Source organism: Glarea lozoyensis (genome assembly GCF_000409485.1).
Source record: "Glarea lozoyensis ATCC 20868 chromosome Unknown GLAREA13, whole genome shotgun sequence".
Classification (NCBI taxonomy): domain Eukaryota; kingdom Fungi; phylum Ascomycota; class Leotiomycetes; order Helotiales; family Helotiaceae; genus Glarea; species Glarea lozoyensis.
In genome coordinates, this window is record NW_007360987.1 from 186,849 (window position 1) to 207,518 (window position 20,670).

General features: G+C 46.8%; 6 protein-coding genes across 6 annotated transcripts; 3 read left to right on the top strand and 3 right to left on the bottom strand.

Moving 5' to 3' along the window:
• Positions 1-1,349: 1,349 nt before the first annotated feature.
• On the bottom strand, positions 1,350-5,394 carry GLAREA_10023 (uncharacterized protein; the record flags this gene model as incomplete). The annotated part of the gene is made up of 12 exons (XM_008080073.1): positions 1,350-2,495; positions 2,643-2,707; positions 2,938-2,976; positions 3,026-3,182; positions 3,238-3,358; positions 3,430-3,529; positions 3,590-3,733; positions 3,786-4,021; positions 4,088-4,226; positions 4,288-4,410; positions 4,489-4,838; positions 4,898-5,394. The coding sequence occupies 12 exons, from the start codon at positions 5,392-5,394 to the stop codon at positions 1,350-1,352; spliced, it is 3,117 nt and encodes a 1,038-aa protein (XP_008078264.1).
• A 571-nt stretch (positions 5,395-5,965) lies between these two features.
• GLAREA_10024 (vWA-like protein) lies at positions 5,966-9,471 on the top strand (the record flags this gene model as incomplete). The annotated part of the gene is made up of 2 exons (XM_008080074.1): positions 5,966-7,649; positions 7,703-9,471. 2 exons carry the CDS (start codon positions 5,966-5,968, stop codon positions 9,469-9,471), a joined length of 3,453 nt encoding a protein of 1,150 aa, XP_008078265.1.
• Positions 9,472-10,741: 1,270 nt separating this feature from the next.
• Positions 10,742-11,521, top strand: GLAREA_10025 (uncharacterized protein; the record flags this gene model as incomplete). Its single annotated transcript, XM_008080075.1, has 1 exon — positions 10,742-11,521. The coding sequence occupies one exon, from the start codon at positions 10,742-10,744 to the stop codon at positions 11,519-11,521; it is 780 nt and encodes a 259-aa protein (XP_008078266.1).
• A 996-nt stretch (positions 11,522-12,517) lies between these two features.
• On the bottom strand, positions 12,518-14,432 carry GLAREA_10026 (uncharacterized protein; the record flags this gene model as incomplete). The annotated part of the gene is made up of 6 exons (XM_008080076.1): positions 12,518-12,644; positions 12,697-13,098; positions 13,144-13,749; positions 13,793-14,024; positions 14,075-14,249; positions 14,295-14,432. The coding sequence occupies 6 exons, from the start codon at positions 14,430-14,432 to the stop codon at positions 12,518-12,520; spliced, it is 1,680 nt and encodes a 559-aa protein (XP_008078267.1).
• Positions 14,433-16,299: 1,867 nt separating this feature from the next.
• On the bottom strand, positions 16,300-17,963 carry GLAREA_10027 (uncharacterized protein; the record flags this gene model as incomplete). The annotated part of the gene is made up of 2 exons (XM_008080077.1): positions 16,300-17,238; positions 17,289-17,963. 2 exons carry the CDS (start codon positions 17,961-17,963, stop codon positions 16,300-16,302), a joined length of 1,614 nt encoding a protein of 537 aa, XP_008078268.1.
• Positions 17,964-18,566: 603 nt separating this feature from the next.
• On the top strand, positions 18,567-19,922 carry GLAREA_10028 (uncharacterized protein; the record flags this gene model as incomplete). The annotated part of the gene is made up of 1 exon (XM_008080078.1): positions 18,567-19,922. One exon carries the CDS (start codon positions 18,567-18,569, stop codon positions 19,920-19,922), a length of 1,356 nt encoding a protein of 451 aa, XP_008078269.1.
• Positions 19,923-20,670: the final 748 nt, after the last annotated feature.

The following is a 20,670-nucleotide window of genomic DNA, read 5'->3' on the forward strand; positions in this document are numbered from 1 at the left end:
ATGATGCAGTCGTCTTCATAGCAATGTCAAATCAAGACTTCACATTTCAAATGCCAGCACGAAAAGCCTCGACTGTTGTCCCTCACCATGCCTGAGCGTCAACGATACAACAACAGGCCGCTCATGCAGCCCTGTCAAATGTAGGAGGACATTGAACCAACAAACAATTGATACGCGATGATTGGTTGACTGAACCAACATTTCTCAAACATCGACAGCGCATTGGACCGCGCCGCACCGCGGCCCCATCACCAACTCGGTTGTATTCCCTATGAGGCGGAGTGAGCTTACTCGTATATCGGCTAGCTCGCTTCCAATCAGGAGTCGTTCATACGGTTGGGATTTGTTCTTCGTAATCTCGTTTCGATCAGTGATACTTTACTTCTTGAAGAGCTTGCGATGATCCGGGACAGTCCAATAATGTTGCATATGCTTGCCGCGAGTAGTTAAAAGTCAGAGTTGCTGATAAATTTCTGAGTCTTTAGATTCAGTATTAAGACACTTGTCTCAACATAGTGTTCACGATCTTCTCAACTGAGTTCAACATGACCAAACTTTATTTAACAAAATAATATCAGCCAAATCAGAGTACTTCAAAACATAAGAACTAAGTACAAAATTTCAGATGTCAAGTGCTCAACATCGCACTCTGTATCCGTAGGTATGTCAACTAGCTACCGCTGAGTAGCCTTCGATCAGTGAAGCTCCTGGTTTCGTGGATATGATCAGTGGATGTGATTACAGGGAAATGGAATCAATGCCACTTGACAATCAAAAGTGCATGCAAACTAAGAAAGAGGGTTGCTCAAAGAGCCAACAAAACATTCAGACGCTAAGTACATTAAGCTATGCAAAACTATGGTTGTAAGGGGTATATTTTGATACATATTTGAACGCAGCATAAAAATGGTGCTAGAACCACTTAAAATGACAAAATAAAGCAGAATAGCACGTTGTCGGCGCACTGCATGGATAACGGCCTACGCCACAGTTCTTGGACACGGCAATTCTGCTCTTGAGTATAATTTATCACTGTCCCATCGCTGCTTCCCATCATTTCACTGATGTCTTTCGTCCACGTTTAGGGGACTGTTTCTTAGTGATACCAAGTGGTTTAGAAAATTTTGACGTCGACGTCTCCTTCCGCTTCAAGTTAAATTTTCTTTTTTCTTTTTTTGGTTATTGAGGATTGGTGAAGCTCTCTCGGGTGTTTCTTTGATGACTCTTTGCCGTACACGGTCGCTCCGACGTGGAATTGAGACGCTTGTAGTCGCTTCAGGCAAAGCTGAGTTATCGTTGGCAGGTTTGGGTTAAATATGATGGCGCCGTCTATTGCCGATTCCTTATTTCTACGGCCTAATGTTCGTGTCTTCGGATTGCTTTGACGATATACTAGTGAGGTTTGGGCTGATATTAGGTAAAGTAGGCTGGATGAGTTTTGGGCTGCTTGTCGTATCAGTTTTCAGGGAAACACTCTCCGTATATGGAAGTTCTTCGCTACCGCTCTCCGGAAGTCCAGGTGTTGGAGGGTCAGATATACCAGCTTCCGCGCACATGATGGCGAAAAGGGAAGGTGATGTAGTACTATCTGGCCTACCCCATGGGAAAGGATCTTGAACGAGATACGAGACGTTGCCGAGTATTTCAGTATTTGGCAACTTTGAAGAAATTGGGCTGGGTGCTACATTTGACACAGGCGACGTCGAAGGTGCAAGTGACACCGGGTCTAAACCCGACTGCAAGTCTAACGAAGAACCGACAGCCTCAATAACCTTCAATTGATCATTGTTTGCCAAATAATCAGCCTCCTCTCCGAGAATATCGAACGCGAGTTCATGCTTCCATGACATGCCGGGAAGGATACCCCACCTATGACACCAAATCCCTTGCCGCATCCAGGATGCTTTGACGAGATTATACGCCCGAGTGTTGACCTCGTAATCACTCGCACTATATGCGACTACCTTATCATCTGGCGGATTCTGAGAGCTTCGTTCTTGAGCTTTAGACATCTGGTAGAGGAATTGGTGATAAGGTCGAGAGGCCTCCCGCTGATCGTGGGCCGTCAATTGGCAGAGATAAGTTACATCCTCTTTGTTTGATATAGTTGCTTTCGGAGCCTTGATGGTAGGTTCTCTCTTCCGACGCTTCTCTCCTTTAGAAAGAGGGGTTTCTAATCCATCGACATCCGAATCATCAGACTCGGCGTCAGGCGGTAGTTCGTGTTTCCACCTCCCAGCATAGAAGTAAGCGCCAGACATCCACTGCTCAAAACTCGGCCTCCAGAGACCTTGTTGAACCCAAGAAGCCTTGACGGATTCTCTCGCAATTTCAGAAACATCTTTTGTGCGCCGACCGAGGCGATCTTCTTCTAGCGATAACTGGTACGCGAATTGCTTGGCCGGTTGAGAGGCTAGTTGCTGCTTATGATACATAAACTCGATCGAGGATTGTCGTGCTTCGTTTTCTTTCGCCTCAGCTCCGGAATCCGATGACTGAACAGTCAACGAACCTCAAAGAATTGACGCCTGTGGAGGGCGATTATATCGAGCTCTTTCCTTCTCGAGTCGGCGAGGGTTTGTTGCTAGACGCATGAGCAATTCATCAAGTTGTTGCAATATCAATGGAGGTTTTGGTGGTACCCAAGTATCGGCATTCTGTTTTCCTAGTTGTAAGGGAGAGACCATAACGGCGCCCGAGGTTACAGCTAATGACAAATAGTAAATAGAAGCAGTAGGGTGATGGGGAGAAAACGATGCGTGATGCAGTTGTAGCGACGGATACAAGTACTCGTGCGCTGGTCGACACAGTAGGGCTAGACCTTGACTTTTCAAAACTCAATCTAGGGGAGTGATGATTCACTGACAAACCAGGAGGACACTTTACATATATTTCATTCACCAGTCTCAAAATTTCAATCAGATATAGACAATCTACCCGCAAGCGTCGCAAGACCCAATTCAAACAACCGCCCATCTGCGTTGTTGTTAGACCCATATCCGCCACATAAAGATAATCTACTTACTTTGCACGCTCGAAAAATCTAAATATTCGAATCCACGCTTATAGTGATGCACCTCGCGCGCGCCAGATTCCTCAATCTGGACCAAGTAAGTAGGGGAGGCAAAATTTGGCCGTTGACCGGGAGTCTGAAGCGAAGTGGTGAAATCGTCTGCTACTGCCTGGATTTAGTAGACTGGCGTGGATGGGGAAGGAGAATATACGTTCTTGACTCACAATAGAGCAGCCGTTGTGACTGACGATTATGAGGCGGGGTCTATTCTTGGTGGTATCACTGACGATAGAGATTTCGGCGTCAGACATATGAAATACTTCACAGCGGACCTGACTAGCTTGCCTACAAGCCGAAGATGGTCAGTTGATTCTAAAGGCGATAACTATCTAGCATCGCGCGTAGCTTTCACTTACAGTTTTAGTATGCACTTTTCATTTTTGCGAGGAGATTGCAGATGCATAACGAATAGCTCCATTGTCATCTCCCCCACCTGTCTATTGAATTGTTTGGTAGCTAATCGAAAACATCAGCATACGTTTCAACCTTAGTAGTGGTAATTTGACGAGTACAAACCGGTGGTAGTGGTAAATTTGAAGACAACGTCTGCGCAGCTAGCAATATCTGAGTTCTCGCCTGCACCTAACCCAGTGCATTCAACAGATTTAAGTTTTACATTGCCTGCAGACTCGTCTATTAGAACCTGAGTATCATGCCGTACTGTGGGATCTTAGTAATTTTTCGACACTTAATAGAGGAATGGAGTTCATACTGTGTAAGGTTGTGCTATTGATATCTCCGTTGGCCTCAGATTCCTGTTCATCGAAAAACACCGCAATTTCAGCACTATCTACATAGCAGAATGCATTAGGAGGATTGTTTTGCGTGTTGTTGCTCAGTGCTTTATAGTGCAGCAGTTTTATAGCTTCGATGGAGCCTCGTGTGTAAGATCGCTGACCGACGGAAAATGTAACCGTGTCTACAGATTTTTGGATGTCGGTTGTGTCTCTAAGAATAAAAGGACGTATTAGCTTGCAACATAGGTAAATTATGAGGCATGATTAGTGGACATACCCCGTGAGATGAAGTATACGCCATTCGTGTGTGGCTGGGTTGAAATGGGCAAGCATGGTGCTCAGACCACGACTTAACATTGCACCAGCCATCGCGGCTCCAAATTCTTGGATAAATGTTTCCTCAAACTCAGTCATGACTAATTGGAGTTAATAAACGTTAGTTCATATAATAAATGTGCTAGATGAGAGACAACATACTGCGCAGTGGAACTTTCTTAATGATTAACGAGACAAGTCGATTGGTCGTCTTTTCTGTGGCTTTGTAGAGCATCCAAGATCTCACTTTACCCATCAATTTTAGTGGAAAACTGAGCGGTGATACTAAAGAGGAGCCAAAAGTTTAGCAGTTTCGTCTAGTTCATTGGTAGAGTTTTGCAGGGCTGAAGAAACTATACTCACATCCATATGTTGCAAGCTTCTCTTGGTGTGGTGGCATGTCATTATGGGGGTCCACGTTAGGACAGCAACACTTGAACAGATTCTCTGACACTTGTATGTTATCGGAAGGTCTTTCATTCCACTTTGGATGCAGGGAAGCACAGTTGCAGAGAAGGATAAGACCTTGATCGGCTTCCACGTACAGCTCAAACCGAGGGTCTCGTGATGGCAGATTTTGTACCTGGCTAATGCTGACCTCGCGTTGGGTAGGAGATGTAGTCTCTTTCAAATTCTCTACAAACCATACATGGATTTCTCTTAGCATTGTCGAAACCTTCTCCAGATTGTCTTCTAGCCTGACTGTTTGGGAACTGTGTTATGTCAGCTTATTCTCGGCAACTGAGTTTGCTATCGAACAGGCGACCCATACTTGTTGACAACCCCTAACACTAAGTTCAAGCTGTTTATATGAACGGCGAGCTGACTCCTCAAAGTGGCAAGATCACCGCCTTCAGTAGTCCAAGCCACTTTCTTCCAGTTGTCTTTCAGAGTACGTTTCCAGCGTTTTAGTATTGGCTCCCCAGACTCGCGCGATTTTCCTATATCGCTGTACTTCTCAACAATAGTCTCGAGATGCTTTAACGTTTGTTCACAACTCCGCACCATAACGCCTACCGAATCGCTTGGCTCAGTCTGCTCTGGAAGTGTTGCACTTGCAGGGTGAGACTGGGTTAAGGAGAAAACAACGTTTCCTTCGGAGTTTGCGTGCTCTAGCGCATTTAGCGCGATGCTTAATGAATAGAGCTGGTTTTCGACTTCATGGAATTCGGCTGGCGCTGATTTGCGGCCTTTGGTGAAGGCACGGCCAAGCTTCAATGCTAATTTTCCCATGAGATAGACATCGCCTACGGAAACTGGAGGAGTCATGCTACCAATGAGTGAGTTAAACTTCTCGGAATTCAGATCTACTTGTAGATAGAGTTCTGTTGCCAGCCCTAGAGGTCTGCAGGCTCAACTAATGGTATAAGAAGTACCGTCGAGGCGGAGAGGCACTATAATGAACTTTCCAATTTTGTAGAGCAGCGCTTTTGCGCCCGACCGATTATGAAGGTGGCCGAGAGCGATATTAAACCGTTCTCGAGTGTATATGAGGCTGCGTGGATATTGGACGGCTATGCACCTGACGCCCGACTCAAGTGATAGACGGTTGAGATACTGAAAGTTTTGAGGCTGGGGACGCAGTGTAACATGGACGGAAAACACTACAACCATATGATCTCTAACATCGGATGCGCGCTGTTGATTAATTTATGCAGCCTTGCCTGTTTTCCGCTTGCTCAGAAGGCAGCAATGATAAACGTCAATCATCAGCCTGCTTCTCTTTTGTTCTCTGTCGTCCGTCGATTTCCTCTCAACTGCAGGTTTTGTTCGCCTTCATTGAGCTGTTATTCTTTCCGCTCCAACAAAGCCTCTATTACTCGCCACAGTATTCAACGCAATGGATTTGCGTGTAGGCATATTCTGGGATCCTCGAGAGCCACCGCCCCCGGGGGTCGATGCTGGTGTTCGCAATTTTGCACAACGTCGTGGCCATCGACAGCCTGGTGATGAAGTGCCTACTTTGCATGTTGTGGACGAGAATCGAACTCACCAGCGTGACCGTCCATACCGACGAGAAGGATATGATCGCGATTACGAGAACGAGGTTGCTATATCCGAACCAGAAAGAAACAACCTGCCGCCGCTGTCCGTGTCCCTGACTGCGCGAGTCGTCGAGGATACAGCAAAGGTCACCGTGACACAACTCTTCTGGAACAACACCAAAGATTCCATACGGAAGGGAACATATACGTTCCCGCTATCCAACGGGTGTACAGTTACGAGCTTTAGCTGCCGAATTGGCAAGAACAGGATTGTGAGGGCTAAGGTGCAGTCGAAGCCCGAGGCTCGTGATGCATTTCAGGAGGGTCTCCGCGCCGGCCGGTCGGCTGGCTTGCTCGAACAGGACACCCCCGAGATCTTCACCACGACACTTGGGAATATTCCTGCCAACACAAAGCTAAGCATAGAAATTACATATGTCACCCTCCTCAAGCACATATTTGTAGAGAATTGCAGTACGACGACACTGACGATTCCTACCTATATCGCTCCGCGCTATGGCAGTCCACCTCCCGGCCTCCAGGACCTGGCTGCAGCACGACTATCTCATGGCATATCTATCCAGGTAGCAGTAGTAGCGAAAGAGACTGCACTAAGAATATCCAGCAAGTCGCACAACATAAAAATTGAACGAGAAATTGGCAAGAATACATGCAACAACTGGGCCGAGTTTACAGGGGCAGCCGGGACACATGATGTTGCAGTGTCTTTGGTAAAGCTGGAAGATGGCACGGCATTCCTTGCCCGCGATTTCGTTCTCGAAATTGTGAAAGAGTCTCAAAATGGCTTGGAAACTCCAACGGCCTGGCTTGAGACGCACCCTTCACTTGTAAATCACAAGGCCTTAATGCTCACGATCCCTCCGCAATTCACGCTTAGAAAGCAATGTCTCAATCAAGACGGTGAGGTAATCTTCCTTGCTGATCGATCAGGATCTATGTCGGATAAGATGCAGTCACTTAAATCTGCCATGAACTTCTTCCTCAAAGGCATACCGCAAGGTCGCAAATTTAATGTCTGGTGCTTTGGTAGTAGCTGTACCTCACTCTGGCCACAATCTGTCGACTACTCCGAAAGAGCCCTCCAAATTGCCATAGACTATGTCACTTTCCAATTTGAATCTGACATGGGCGGCACCGAACTTCTCGGCGCCTTGACAGCCATCGCCGGAGGGACTAAGCAGGTTTCACATATGGTTGACGTAGTGATGATAACTGATGGGGAAGTCTGGAGACACGACGAGACTATCAGCTTTGTTAGGGAGACCTCACGATCCAGCCAAGGCAGAACAAGATTTTTTGCGCTTGGTATTGGGAATGCTGTATCGCATGATCTCGTAGAAGGTATAGCCAAAGCTGGTGGAGGGTATGCTGAGGTGATTCCAGCCGCGAGCCAAGGCGGATGGGAAGACAAAGTTGTCACTATGCTGAGTGCAGCCTTATCCGATCATATTGGGCCATTTCGGATCCAGTTTGACGAGCAAGATGGGGCAAATACCCTAGGAAATGTCCTTAAAAACGGTGAGCTGGCTTAGCGTCGCTTTACCTCATAAATATCTACTGACAAAGTACAGCATTCAATCGCGGTCAAGCAACAACTTGTCTCTTACGGCCAGATACCCTACAATCTCCAGCCGACATTTCGACGTTGAGCCCTTTCCTACCAAACCGAGCTTTTATACTCTTTGAATCTGCGAATGTAGGCCCTTTGGATCATATTAATATCAAGGCGACTATTCCAGGCGGGGAAGAAATCATTAATCGTGTGCCCGTAACTCTACTTGAAAAGAACGACTCGACTTTGCACAACTTAGGTGCCAGAGCGCTTCTCGGTGACCTAGAGCAAGGGCAGAGTTGGATTCACCTAGGCCTAGATGCGCCTTCTCGAGGCTCAATCGACGAGCAAAGACTCGTTCGTGAAGAAGGGGAAGCCCTGGGTTGTAAGTGGTCCCTTGTCTCGAAATGGACCAGCTTTTACACGGTCGAAGAACCGTACTACGTCGCTGAGAATTCTCGGATCCCATTCTTGGACGCAGACGACTTAACAATTCGCGACGCTGTAAGCGACTTAGGCCTACTGCGTCAGAGAGGTGTCGTAGCTCAGCGAGCAAATTCTTTGCCGACGGGTCTTCCTGTATCTTTGGCAGCTGGGCAGGAAGAACATGCATCAGACGATGACGAGGACGCGGCGTCGAGCACACACAGGTTGGAGAGGGCAAAAGATGGCGAGAATGATAGTGGCACCGATCATGATGGGAGCAATGGAGATGAAGGAGGCTCAGAAGGTGACGTTGTATACCAGGAAAACCTTAATACGAAAGGTCGGAACGCTGATAGAGATGGAGTGGCCCAGGAAGGAAGCCCAGATAATCAAAATGATGCTCCCACTTCCAACGCCGTATGCCACACTTCAATGCGCCATGTCTCATGCCGGGTTCCCTGTAGAGCCCGTCTAAAAAACTCCCGTCGATTACGAGATCGGAACAGCAAACGCAGTTCGCAGGCTAGTTCTGTGAAACGGCATCCAGACAATGAATCACCAATGAGAATGACGAACTCTACTGTTAGGCAATATGGGACACATTATCATGGCACTTCCATGGAGTACTCTCGCGACTCAGGAGATGCTCTACGTAACTTCGGAATGTCTTATCCAACGATCCTATCCGTCAGCGACTCTGCCACGACCAACTATTTTACGGTCGACGCCCCTAGCTTCAATATGCCTGCTTCAAGTGCAATGCACCCTATTGAAAGCCTCCCCATCAAATCAGCACAGCAGATAGCCGATGAAGATAAAATCTGTAATCTACTTTACTTCCAATCTTTCGACGGCAGTTTCAAGTTTGACAATATGGAGCACTTGAAGGCTCACATGGGAGACGGTTTCGCAACCATAGTCCAACACCTCCAAGATCAAACCTCCTTTGTGGTGGCTGTCACAGTAGGGGTCATGTTGCTCCTAGAGGAAAAGTTCGAGCACTGTCGAAGTCTGTGGATGTTGGTACATAAAAAAGCCACTGATTACCTCGAAAACCAGGGACTTTCAGAGCTTGATCAAAAGCACTTGCTTGAATACGAAAGGCAAGAAGTCCGACAGCTTAGTACGTCGCATATGCTGGGGGTGGCACCTTGTGCACAGTTTTTCTCCCCGCCAAGCTATGATGAATATAGTGGAAGCTATGACGAATATATTGGAGCGCAAAGGTCAAAGACGTCTGGATATAAACAGGAACAGTCGTGGTGTTCGCGTGATGCTACCGATCAGGATGAAACTAGAGTGGATGTGGGTGACAAACAAAGCGCCGGAGGAGTTAACTCTCAAAGTATCCTGAACACGTAAGGTACGCGATGCCTTTTTGTACACACCAGAAGTCTTCGTGCCTTATTTGATCAAACATTACGAGCCTGGTAATATTGGTTACAAAAATCATGAGATCATCGAGATGTCGTGCCGGCCGTTTGTCTTTTTCAAAAAGGCCAACACAAATCGAGGAAACATGTTCCAGCTCTCAGAGCTTGGTCCGTATAATTCTACATACCTTTCCACGAGTAGTTAATTGACTTGAATTTCAGAGACCGATAGCTAGAGCATCACACTTTATTTTTAGCGCATTATCCTACTTCAAAACTGCAAATCGCATGAGAGCTTGCCTTTTATGTTCATCAAGTCCAAGCCGTTCGGCGTTTCAAGATCAATCTATGAACAGGTGCAGTCGATCTTGTCAACTGGCCTTTATACACCCCAATTGTTCTCGTTCGATGACAACGACAGCGGTTACGGCTAGTCTTGGAATCTATTCACTTGCGGATCAGGAGATATGATACTCAGTTGGTGGTAACGTTCTTCTAATGTTGGAATTGACTCTTGGGCACCGCGCTCGCATCTCTGGCATTCTAGGCGCTCTTGTTTTGGAAAGTATTTTATGAATGAGTTTCCAAACATTATCGAAATAAAACTTGAGCGATTTTTCGTTTCCTAGCCATGTCTCCAGAATTTTCATCACATTTTCTCGTTCTTGCCTCGGGCTTTCCTACTTTCCTTTTTTTCCTTCATTGCAATGCACTAGACGGATATTTCCATGTCATCGTCGTAGCAGGTCTTTTTCTTAAATTCTACTCAGAACAGATAGTCTACAATGCGGCAAATGTTGCAATATTCTGCTTTATGTTTGTTACATTCTCTTTCATTATTTCCAAAGTCAATGATCCAATCAGGTCTATCGTCTAACGACTATTCTTCGTTCATCATCGAGAAATAAGCGGAATTTCACTTTTTGTGGCATACTAGAATTTTGAAGCTCACCTAATCTTACTCAGCATTGTCGCTTAAATCAAACTATTGGGGCCATGTTGACATAAAACACCAACAATCCTCCTTTCATAAGCCACGTTTGAGCCGCACATTTATTTCTTATACGCATCTACGAAGATTATTGGAGGGACCGTCTAAAACTCAGCCCAGAACATGCGCCTTGACATTCTTAAATTAACATGCTTCATAGGGCCGAGTCTGATTGAGAGTGTGGGAGATATATACAAATAGCTTGCTACATCCCTGATTCTCGTACTCACATCTCGAGACCCAAAAATCAAGATTCTAACCCGCCAAAATGCACATCTCAAAAGCAACTGTTTGCGCTGCCCTTTTCATCACCCAAGCCAGCGCTCTGTGCACAGAATGGAAACCTCTCGAATGGACACGTGACGACTTCAAAACTTACTCCAACGTAAAGCCAATCGAGCTCGACTCACTCTACTGCGACGAAAACCGAACCGAGTCTTGTTTCATTTCAAAAAAGACATACAACATCACCGCGCCACGCCGACTCGAATCTGTGGCCCGAATCGAAGTGGAACGCGACCTCGACAACACCATTTCCCCCGCCGACAAAGACAATATCTTCCAACTCGCAGCGAGCGGACATAATCTTACATTTATGACTCGCAATACGGTACTTGAATCATCACATTTAGCGAACAATTATTCGGAGGTCAAGCCGGGGATTAATATGACGCTGGGTTGGAAGCCGTTGTGGTCATATTCCACGGGCGTTCTGGGGGCGTGTACGAATGCTAGTCTGGATGGACTGAGGCTTACGGCGGTCACGCCTTATATGGTTGGTGTGTGGGAGAATAAGACTGATGGGGGGAGCGTTGTGGAGGGACAGAGTGTTGCGAATGGGGAGGTGTTGGCGGGGATATGGACGGTGGGGACGAGTAATTTGACGCAGGAGAGGATAAATGCCGAGATAATAGCCGGAGCTTATGGTGTGAATTCGACGGTAAATGGGACTGAAGATGGGAAGAGTGCTGCGGGGATGGTTGGGGTGAGTGTGTGGAGTTGGGTGGCTGTGGGGGTTGGGATTGCTTGTGGATTTGCGTGTCTGTAGGAAATGAGTTGAAATATGGAACATTGGCATTCAAAGTATAGAAATCTTGTAATTATAGACCATGTTACTCTTAAACTACGATGTCACAATATCTGATACTTCACCAGTAGGTGACACAATTCCCCACGAACCTAACACATTCAAAACCAGCTAACTTAACAGTATAACTTAGATTCGTAAATCTAGTAGGATAGACTCGATTTACAAAACGTAGATTATAATAATACTAACAGCATTTATGTTTAGATATCATTCAAATAATGAAATACCAGGCTCCAAGTTTCTAGCTATATAGAGTGTTCTCAGTTGGCGCTTCTAACATTCAGCTATATGTTTTAATGGAAGATATCTTGATTCATGTCACGGAGATTAAGCACTATGACGGTATAGGATATTATCGTTAAGTATATCTGTTAGCGACAATAGTGACACATTAAAACTGGTATAACATACTTATGTATCTCACAAAACACACCCTCCTACCATCCACCCCGAACACAAACCACCACCCAAATCCAACCAACCCACATCCGCCATACAAACCCTCAAAAACACCCATTTCCAACACCACAAGACCTGGAAAAAAAAGGTGTCCTGTTAGTCTTACACTACTCACATCGCACATTCCTAATTTCCGAGTCCTCTTAAGAAAAGACTGGAATCTACTACATCGATGAAATCAGAAAATCAGACGTCACTCTCCGAAAAGATAACAGGTTGGTGAGACACGTGACTATCCAGGGGGGCTGGTAATTGTACTCAAGCGCGGGTTTGACAGAGGGTAGGGGATTTATTGTATACGCGGGGTATTTCAGACATTTACAGTTCGCGACCTTGATATAAATGTGGAGTTCCTTTGGCTGATATTTTGTTCAATTTATTGCCATCGAGTGTCTATGAACGCAATGTTGTGTACATTCCAACAGTACATTTTCGTTATTCAACCCACACCTTTCGTAAGGACTTGGACACTGTTCAAGAAATCTACGCATAAACTTAACTTCCTTCACTCCCCACAGTCGGCGTAGCCACATCATCAATCCCATCCGGTCTCGCAACAAAATTCCCATCCTCATCCCCCACACTAACAAGCCTAGCATTAGTCCTCGGCCCCGTATACGTCCTATCACAGATTAGCCATCTTTCCGCATCTTTCAAAAAACACAAAAACCTACCTCCTCGCCCCCGCAAACCACCAAGTAAGACTAAATACCCCAATAAACGCCCCCACCGCAACAGCGTAATTCATATTAACCGCCGTGACCGGCCTGACCGTCGGGAACAGGAGGACCACGCTAATGAAGCTGACCCAGGTGAAGGTGATGGCGTTGATGGGTTTCTGCCATTTGCCGAGCTGGTAGGGACCGGGAATGAATTTGATGCGGTGGGCGTAGATGTTGCGGGCGAGGATGACGAGGGCGTAGGAGAAATCGAGGGCTGGGGCGGTGATGTTGAAGATGGCGACGATGGTTTGGGTGGAGCCGATGGCGATGAGGACCATGCAGATGCAGAAGAGGACGCAGAGCCAGACGGCGTTGACGGGGGTTTTGGTGTGGGTGTTTACGCGGGAGAAGAAGCTGGGTGTGTTAGTTGATGAGGTGAGTTTAGGGAAGGGGATCTACCTGGAGAATGGCAAGGCGCCATCTCGAGAGAAGGCATAGGCCATACGGGTGAGAGCTAGCATTGCGGAGAGGCCGGTGAAGGTTTGGACGACTATAACCCAGAACCACATCGCGGTTCCTCCCGCCTGACCACCAGCGTTGAGGAATAGCTGCGCCGCAGGCAGGCCGGTTGGTGATGTGACTACCGAGTCAAAGTCATCGATACAGAAGCATAGCGTGACGGTTAATATCCAGCCAAGAATACCGCTGATGGTAATTGACCATCTGATGGCTTTCGGTCCTTGAATGGCGGCATTGTGGGTTTCCTCTGACATGTGAGTGGTCGCATCGTAGTCTGTCATGACCCATGCGACGGAGAGAAAGCTTAAGAGGAAGGAGAACCCGGTTCCCCAACCTGAGCCATCCTTGAACTCGCCAAATACCCATTTGGCACTTTGAAGTTTTGGTGTGAGTGTCAAGAGTGCGATGCAGATAGAAATTGTGCCGATCACATTGATCGGGCCGAACCACATTTCAATCTGGTGAAGTTTTCGTGTCGTTAATGAGCAGACGATTCCTGATGCGATGAGAAACGCGATTGCGAGCAGGACAATTTGAACGGGTGTTCTAGAAGGTTAGCATGTTACACAATGTTATGAAGTATGCTTACGGTTTGTACGAGTAGACGCCTGCATCTACATCGAAGCCTGAGTTCATCGTAGCTGTAGCCAGAATCATTTGAGAGACAGTATACCAAACACTTGCTACACCAGCAGCTTGACCAAGGAGATTCAGCCAACCGACAACCCATGCCCATAAAGCTGCATGTTCAGGAGGAACCACAGATTTTGTGACGAAATACATCCCTCCTGCCGTGGGATATGCAGAGACCAATTCGGCCACTGAATTCAATTAGCTTTCTCATTTCTTGACTTTGAAAGGTAGAGCAAACCAGAAGCGGATGTAAATGATGACATGATCGATCCAATCAACCACGCCCATACTGCACCAGCAGGACCACCCAAGCTGAGCGGCACTCCGAATGTGGCGGGTTGGGAGCCAAGGACTCCTAGGACAGATACTGCGTATGATAAAATTGACCATTGATTGAAATGCCTGTTCATATCCTACAAATGTCAGTATAACACAACCTCATGAGCGGACAGACCTACCTGAGCATAACCAATCTGATTAAGCAGCCTCTCGTCATCATCTTCAATAGTAGCCATTTTCCTTTGAAATGGCTTCGTCGCCTCCTCTGCCGGGACGGCGCTGGCTACTGCCTCGTTTTTCTCTGTTGAAGAATTCATAATAAGCTACTCTTCCACAATGTGATCAAGTATACAAGATCCCGGATTTTCCGTGTCCCAAAGACTGGAAGATGAAGAAGTGGGATGAGACTGGGGGACGAACATATTAATATATTGGATTGATGAACTCTGCACTGTAACGTCAAGACGGACATTATGAGTGACGCTATACGTGCTCTAGTTTCGGCGGCGCAAACCTCAATCATTCGCAGGACGCAACGAGCAGTCTGCAAGAGCGACTTGGGTCTGGGAAGTCTAATGCAATCAAGACCAGGATCAGGACGCTCTAAAGCTAGCCAGAAATGTTGTCGACTACCATTCGATGCAGGGTGAAGGTGGGCACGAAGGTTTTAAGCCCAAAGGCGTTGTCGGCATGGCGCGAGCGTGTGTTGTACGTACAGAGAGAATGATATTGGAAGAGAACTGGTGGAGCCCGGATTTCAATTTTCGATGAAGTAAGGTGCTGAACCGTGCACCGGTTAAATGGCCTCCCTGCCAAATCCGGGGGGATTTGATGGGGTTCGCGGGACAAGGTTCGTCCCGGTCCTGCAGGACGGCCCCTCATGCCGTCCTCTAACACCCGTTCATGCTTATGTTGTAGAACAGAATGTCAATGAAGATAAGACGATGATGGAATTGGTACGACAATGAAATGAAATGATTGAAGCTGACCGATTGGATGTTGTAACGTTTATTGAAATGCTTGACCGGCATCAGTACTCTGCCTCCTGGGCTCGGGAGCTATATCCGCGGTCGCTGCTTCAATGCGAAGATATTTCTTTGTGTAACTGTCCTAATCTGGGGGCAACTGCTTCAAACTTATCTCCACCAACAACGGAATCCTACTCTCCATGTCTGAGCGCCGTCATTGGACCTATTTGAGTCAGTGAAAGGACGGAAAGTTGGTAGCACATGTTGGTAGCTTTTGAGAGGTCGAATCGAACGGCAGCCATAGGCAAACCGCAACTATATTGAGAATATATCACATCAGAGATTGATGATTCGTAGAAGATTCCGGGTCTGCAACCATTTCCATCCGGGAAGCGCCTCAATTCAGCAGATTGTAGATAGCCAATGTGGTGGGAGGAGTCCGAACTGTCGGGCCATGCACCCCACCGTTTGTGTGTATCCACGCAGATGGCTTGACTATAAGGGAACCAATAAAATGGCTTTGGAGGCGAATAGCCATATGTCTTAGACAGTATAAAAGCCCAAATCGATATCCCCAGGCTTTCCAAAAAAATACAAGGGATTCGTACGTCTTTGGCGGCATGATATATGGTCTACCTCTTGGTCGTTTCTTTCCCCTCTTGCTGTACATCTGATATTTCCATGATGCTGTCAAGGACATCGACCTAGTAAACCACACGATCAAGTTGTGAAATGTTAGACGATAGCAGATATTCAAACATATCCAGAAAGAATACTTCCACCTACTCCTTGACTAGCTTGACCCTCTAAGTTCACAAGACCATACGCTCAATCGGTTAGATAAGACGGAGGAATCTCTCGACTTGTTCCCTCTTCGTACAAGGCAGCCGGTTGTCGGAGTCACGAGGCTTGCATCTAAGACCCGAACCATGCAGTGTAGTGTTGCACAGCAGGATGGGCTAAGAGAAGGCTGGATGCAGCCCCTGAAGGACAATGTCGTTGGAAAAAATCATAGGAAGTAGATGATTCGAAAATTTGATGACTGTCTTTTTGAATCGGGTTGATTGATGTATATGTTCATGAAGCAGCCGACTAGTCGCCCTGGGTATCATTATATCAATAAGTTGCCCTGAGATAGGACCCTTCTTCGAACGCCTTTACCCAAACCGAAGAAACGCCTCAACCAATGCAAGACCGGTGATCCAGGAATATGTGGTTAGACATCCAGCATCGATCTTATTTGTTGCGGGTTGGCAACGAGAGTGGTGCCACTATTTGTGCTTTGGCTCCGATTGCTAATGGGCCCGCGGGGATCATTTTCTTGACTTAACCGCAGTTCAGTCATATTTCGACCACGATCAGCTATTGGCTCATCTGTGAACCTATCTGATGACTGGCTTGATTCATTTTGGACTGGAAACAACAAACTGGCTGCTAGCCGGATCGCTTCAGGACCTTCCGGTTTTGCTTTCGACCCTGTTATGTCCGTACTCATGGGCTCTTTCGATTTGCTGGACGGCATATTGCCCATTTCAATGCTGCTTTCTAGATTCATGTGCGTAGCTCTGCCTCCACCAATTTCGTTAACATTCCTTGCGATGGCATCATGAACATTGATAGCCTGATTGTTGCCATGGAGTCGAGACCACCAATGTGGCTTTTTAGTGATTCCTATTTCATTATCGGCCTCCGCACCGCGAATACGGCGCTGTCGAATCAATTCTCGGTCTTCGTTGTAATCAACATAGCCGGCAATTTCGTAGACCAAGAAAATGAGAGCAATAGGAAGCCATCCTACGAAGAATACTATCGGTAGATTTGGGTCGATATTAAGAGGTGAGATCGAGAAATCGAAAGCAATAGCTGCCTCATAGCCAACCATAACAAGTGAAAGAAGCAATGTTAGCAAGAACTTGGTGGGTGTGTATTTCAAGAAGCCAAAAGTTCTATTGAACATTCCACGATTCCGCGGCTTGTAATGTGTTATTGAGTGATGAAGTGAAAATGCTGTAGTAAGCCAGCCGCAGAATAAAAGGAAAGCGGCGGCTTTGAAGCGAGTGTCAGTGGCCACAGATTCGGCATTCAATCGTGCTTGTTCTGGATCGCGTTGTTTTTCGATAGCGGACCATGAACGCGGGATTACCATGAAGATGTTCTGGAACTGTCAGAAATTGAAATCAATTTTCCTGGAGCATGAGAATTTACCAGCCATGCGAAAAGGTAAAAGGCCAGCGGAAGATAGAACTCGACCTTTGACCTCCTATCATCCTGTCTCATTGCAAACGGATTTGGATCCACAGCCTGCCTCTCCTGCCAGCTCCCCCAATGGCGTACGCTCTCCCACACAACCGCCATTGTTGTAGGGAGCATCAAAAACCAGAAAAAGTTGGTGAGGACGATCGGAAGCTCCGGCAGGTAGTATCTGTCGACATCGATGCTTGTGATTCCACTAATTGCTCCAAAAGCTGCCGCAACCAGCATCCAGTACCATTGCCATCGTCTTCCAACCGCTCTGAACCGTTTTTCCAATGGCAGAAATAACCGGCCATGTTTCCGCAGATTTATAAATGTGAACACGATGCTCAGCAAGAAGAAGCAACCAAATCCTAGACTCCCTCCAGCACGGGGGCCAATAGATCTAATCGCGCTATAGCATGAAGTATCGTTGAGAAATGTGCCATTCTGTAGGAGGTACGGAGTGTACGGTTCGAAGACGAGGTAGCAGCGCGAGCCGTTCGAGAATGTGCCATTGGAGTAGTAGGTATAATTCCAATGGTTCAACGTCGTGAGATTCCAATGTCTGCCGGCGATGAGGGTGTCGCTGGAGTTGTCTCCTGCTGCGAATGCGAGGAGCTCTCGGGCATTGACGAAAGTACCCATGGTCGCGAAACAATGACGGCGCGATCGACTTCGTAAAGCTGTATTCGAGGGCCCGTTGGTTATTACTACATATTCGAGATGCTAGACTTCCAGGCGTCAGTAAATATCATACAAAACATAGAAGATGATGAATACAGAATGGTTGAATGAGGTGGAGGTGGGGGAGGAATGAGGTCTAGAAGTCCCAAGCCATTGTTGCACTAGAGGTCCAGCTGAATCCCGCAAGCTCCGGCAGTCCTGAGGACTTTTGTTTTCGACTTCCTCAATAAACAGTGAAGAAATGACCCGATGACCTCGTAAAATGACAGAACTACAAGACGAAAATCATCAAATAATATATCAATCTGGGAGAATGTTGTAATTATTTACTTCCAAAACAGAAATATTGTTCTATGACACCGGTGGAACCTCGGACCTCTCTACGAGCTGTGCGGAAGCTGTTGTCGCTCGAGCTGCACAACACAACACCACGCCGATAAACATGGATCACCACCAGCTAGACGTCACACCACCACCTTCTTTACCACCATGGCAAGGTTTGGATCGTAGCAACGACATCCAAATGGCTGGAGCCAACCATAGTCATCACCTCAATCATCCATAATGGCCGCCGAAGAAGAAGATACGTCGTACATCGATTACGAAACTTTCCTATCCCCCACATTCTCCCCCTCCGAATTTGCGAATTCCCTCGTTCTCACAACCAACAACCCAACCGATACACCTCTCGATCTCTCCACCCCACTATCCAGAGTCTTGTTTGATGCGCAAGAAATAAACACACACATTGATACCCTTACGACGAAAAGCGCATTACCCCTCCTCACACATACTAAGGAGCAAACGGAATCGAGCGCCCGAATAGTGCAGGAAATAGATTCACAAGTGTCAAGTTTAAACGAGGGATACAAGAGATTAGAGAAGGAAGTGCTGGTGCGGTATGAGACTGCTGAAGAAGTCAAAGCTGTAGCTTCGAGGTTGTGGGAGACTGTACGACTTGGAAGATCTGTGGGACGATGTTTACAGCTAGGAAGACAGCTTGAGATACAGCTGGCAGAGGTTGCAGGGACTGGAAATCCTGTAAAGACACAGCAAAAAGAGGATCATAGAGCATTGGTGCGATGCTCGAATTCGTTGCTGAGTCTGCGCGAGTTATTCTCCAAAACGGGGCCTGGAGAGGAGGGGTTTGGATTGGAAAGAGTAAACGTGGTTCAGACTCTGCAAAGCTCACTCACATCACCGGCTGAGAGAACCGTTCTTACGAAATGTCAGCAAATCATCAGGGAATTCTCCATGAGCAGTCTCTCAAGCGGTACGAACACCGCCACATTCGCACAAACCGCAGACACAAAATCTAGAACGACTTCCGCTCTCATATCACTTTACCTCCTCTCAAACACCCCGGATACACCAAAAAGCGGATCCAAAAAATCAGAACGTTGGGAACCAGATTTCCTCATCCAAACACTCCAAGAATATCTCCGCACAGCACTCCAATCTTCTCTTGCCTCCATGTCCAGAGCTCTCGCAACTCTCCCAACCCTCGACCGAACCCTCCTCGAAGTTTCCGCCCGCTGCCAAAACATCCTAGCTCTAGAATCCGTCCTCTCAACCACCACACCCCCACCTCACCCTCTCCTCCCATCCACCATCGCCGCGCCCCCAAACTTTCTACAACCCCTTCTCTCTAGTCTCGAAACCGGCTCTTTGGCCTCGTACTTCTGGCGCACGTTAGCTGGGGGTCTAAGTACAAAGGTGATGGAGATTATGAATAAAGGCGGCGTTAGCGCGAGGACGTTAAAGAGTAATCGAAACCATGTGCGCGATGCAATTCGGGAGTGTGTGGTTAGGGGGAGTCAAGCACCAGCTGGGGTTGGGGAGAGGAAGGCGCCAGAGGGGAATTGGGAGAGGGAGGTTGCTGTTATGGTAGGGAGTGTTATTGGGGCTTTGGGTAGATAGGAGCGGTGGTTCATATACCGATCCATAATCTTGGAAGGAATAACGATCTGAAAATGACGTCTATTATGATTTTCTCGAGTCAACAACCACATCACGCTGACATGAGAGATTAACATCTTCACTCCTGATAGTATCCCCGTTGTTTCCGAGGAATTTATATCACGCATAGTGACTCACTAACCTTATTCTAAGATCAATCATCCGTCTTATCAACATATTTTGTGCTTATTGTCGGCTGCACTAATCGACTGTCTATTCAGAGTCATATATTCGTGATTGATCTTACTTGCGGAACTTCCGGGAATTTTGAATTTCTCACATAGGTTACTGGGTTTTGGAGGTATCTATTACTTTTAGCCCACCAAACAGCGATTGAGGTTTTGCTAATTCTACTTAATACAGTATTATTTTTTACTTTCATCTTATCATTTTCTTTATTTCAGTCTCGTTTTAGCGGCAAATCGAGTTGGCATATTCCAAGAAAATATCCAGACAACGAGAACTTCTCGGAACGTCAATTGAGTCGCTGACAATCATTACATCTACAACAAAATCAGGCAGTCTCTGCTATGCCTTCGGAGTGATATGATTTCAACATTATTATTCTCCGGACTCGATTCCTCCCGAGAACAATTGTCATCTAGTGGACCCACTAAGGTCGAGATCGTGGCTTCTGGTTTAGTACACTCCACTGTTGGAGCGATGAGATAGCTTCCTTACAAGTGGATTTGGACCCCGCTTCAAGACG